This window comes from Hordeum vulgare, chromosome 7H, assembly GCF_904849725.1.
Source record: "Hordeum vulgare subsp. vulgare chromosome 7H, MorexV3_pseudomolecules_assembly, whole genome shotgun sequence".
NCBI classification, from domain to species: Eukaryota; Viridiplantae; Streptophyta; class Magnoliopsida; order Poales; family Poaceae; genus Hordeum; species Hordeum vulgare.
Window position 1 is genome coordinate 520,231,406 of NC_058524.1, and position 1,846 is coordinate 520,233,251.

At 61.4% G+C, this 1,846-nt stretch overlaps 1 protein-coding gene across 1 annotated transcript; it reads left to right on the plus strand.

Annotated features, from left to right (window-relative positions):
- Window positions 1–457: 457 nt before the first annotated feature.
- On the plus strand, window positions 458–1,573 carry LOC123408926. Its single transcript, XM_045101954.1, has one exon. The coding sequence runs from the start codon at window positions 560–562 to the stop codon at window positions 1,346–1,348; it is 789 nt and encodes a 262-aa protein (XP_044957889.1). The 5' UTR covers window positions 458–559; the 3' UTR covers window positions 1,349–1,573.
- Window positions 1,574–1,846: the final 273 nt, after the last annotated feature.

The window sequence follows — 1,846 nt, forward strand, 5'->3', positions numbered from 1 at the left end:
TGAATGTGCAGGTGGGGCCGGCCCCGTACCGTGCGATCACAGGGAACATGGACGAGTCAGCAAGACAGCAACCCCTCTTCTGCCCGGTGGTCCTCGACCAAGTCACCTCAATATCTGCTAAACGACATGGACGGCCTGGCCTCGAGCTCGCGTCTCATCCATTTCTGGCTGTTGGTTTCGTCGTAAAAATGCCACGAACGCACCGCCGTAGTACTCTACAAAATACCGCAGAGAATTTCCGACCAGTCGACACGGCGTCGGGCAGACATCAGCTGAGCTGAGATCATCAGCGCATACTCGTACGAAATACGTGACGGCCAAGTAGCCCCAGAAACTTCTACGCCGCACGCACGTTCCCCGCGTGAGCTAGCGTGTAACTGCGCAGCACCCGGACCGACCGACCGACGCGCTCCGCCTTGCTAGACCAGACCGGGCCGCGCTGCATATAAAACCTCGCCCGCCGCCGCGCCCAACGCCCACCACAGCCGATCCCGTCGCGAAACCCAACGAGCGTGCGCGCACGCACGCTCCGTTGTCCCCCTCTCTCTCCCCACACAAAATGGAGCGGCAGCCTCGGCCGCAGCTCGCCGTGGCGGAGGAGGCCATCGCGCTCTACGACACCTACTGGTTCCGCCGCCTCGTGCTCAGCAACGCCTGCCCTCCTCCCGCGCCTCTGCCGCCGCCGGCGCCTGAGCGCGAGCAGCCGGAGCAGGCGCCGGCGGAGGAGAGCAAGAGCGAGCTGCGGCGCGCTCCGTCGGGGCTGCAGCGGCACCGCCGGACGCGGAGCGACGAGGCCAAGGCGGCCGCGTTCCACGGCCAGCTGGAGCCCCTCAAGATCCCCAACGGCCACCGCGCGAGGCTCCAGACCATCCTGTCCGGGAAGGACGGCCTGGCCGCGCCGGAGCCGCTGCCGCTGCCAGAGCGGCGGAGGCTGGAAGCGCGGCGGCCCGGCGGGAGGAGGCGGAGGAGCCGCCGCGGGCGGAGCCTGTCGGAGCTGGAATTCGAGGAGGTGAAGGGGCTGCAGGACCTCGGCTTCACCTTCTCCGAGACCGAGGTCGACGCCGAGCTCGCGTCCATCGTGCCGGGGCTCAGGCGGCTGCGCGCGGAGGAAGAAGCCAAGAGAGCCAAGGCGGAGGCGGAGGAGGAAGCCTGTAGAAGAAACAGGGCCGCCGCGGAGGCCTCCCACGCGGCGCCGAGGAGGCCCTACTTGTCCGAGGCGTGGGAGGACGAGGAGGCGGAGGTGAGGAGGATGCTGAGCAACTTCAGGATCCCGGCCGCCGCCGACGGCGCTGACCTCAAGGAGAACCTCCGGCTCTGGGCGCACACCGTGGCCTCCGCCGTCCGGTGATGGCTTTGACCAAGAGCTCAACTTCTTTTTTTTGTTTGCCGTGCAGTGGGTGGAATGATGAACTGTAAATATTTTTTGCCACGTGCATGCGCATCGATCTTTTCAAGTTATTTTAGCAGGAGCTTGCGTTAGTTTAGTCACGACAATCTAAAATGTATTCAAATTTCAAATTCAGCTGAATATAGGCTCTTGCAACTTGCAAGGAACAAAAAGGAGATGTGAAAATGGGGGTGCATAATTTTTTTGATCCGATGGACAGGCTGATCTGATATCATTGTTTTCCGTGTCAGTGCTAAGAAAGCATTTCCGGTTGCTTTGAAGCCAAGAATTCTTCCATAATTCCGTGTGAACTTTTATCATGTTGACATGACGTGACTGCGAGGAACAATCTAGAGCTGGGTGCCGTTGATTTGTGGAAACAAGGTAGCGGCGCCGGTACAGCAAGGCCACGGCCACTGGCCACCAGCTGCGTTGTTCTGAGAAAAGAGGAAATCAAAT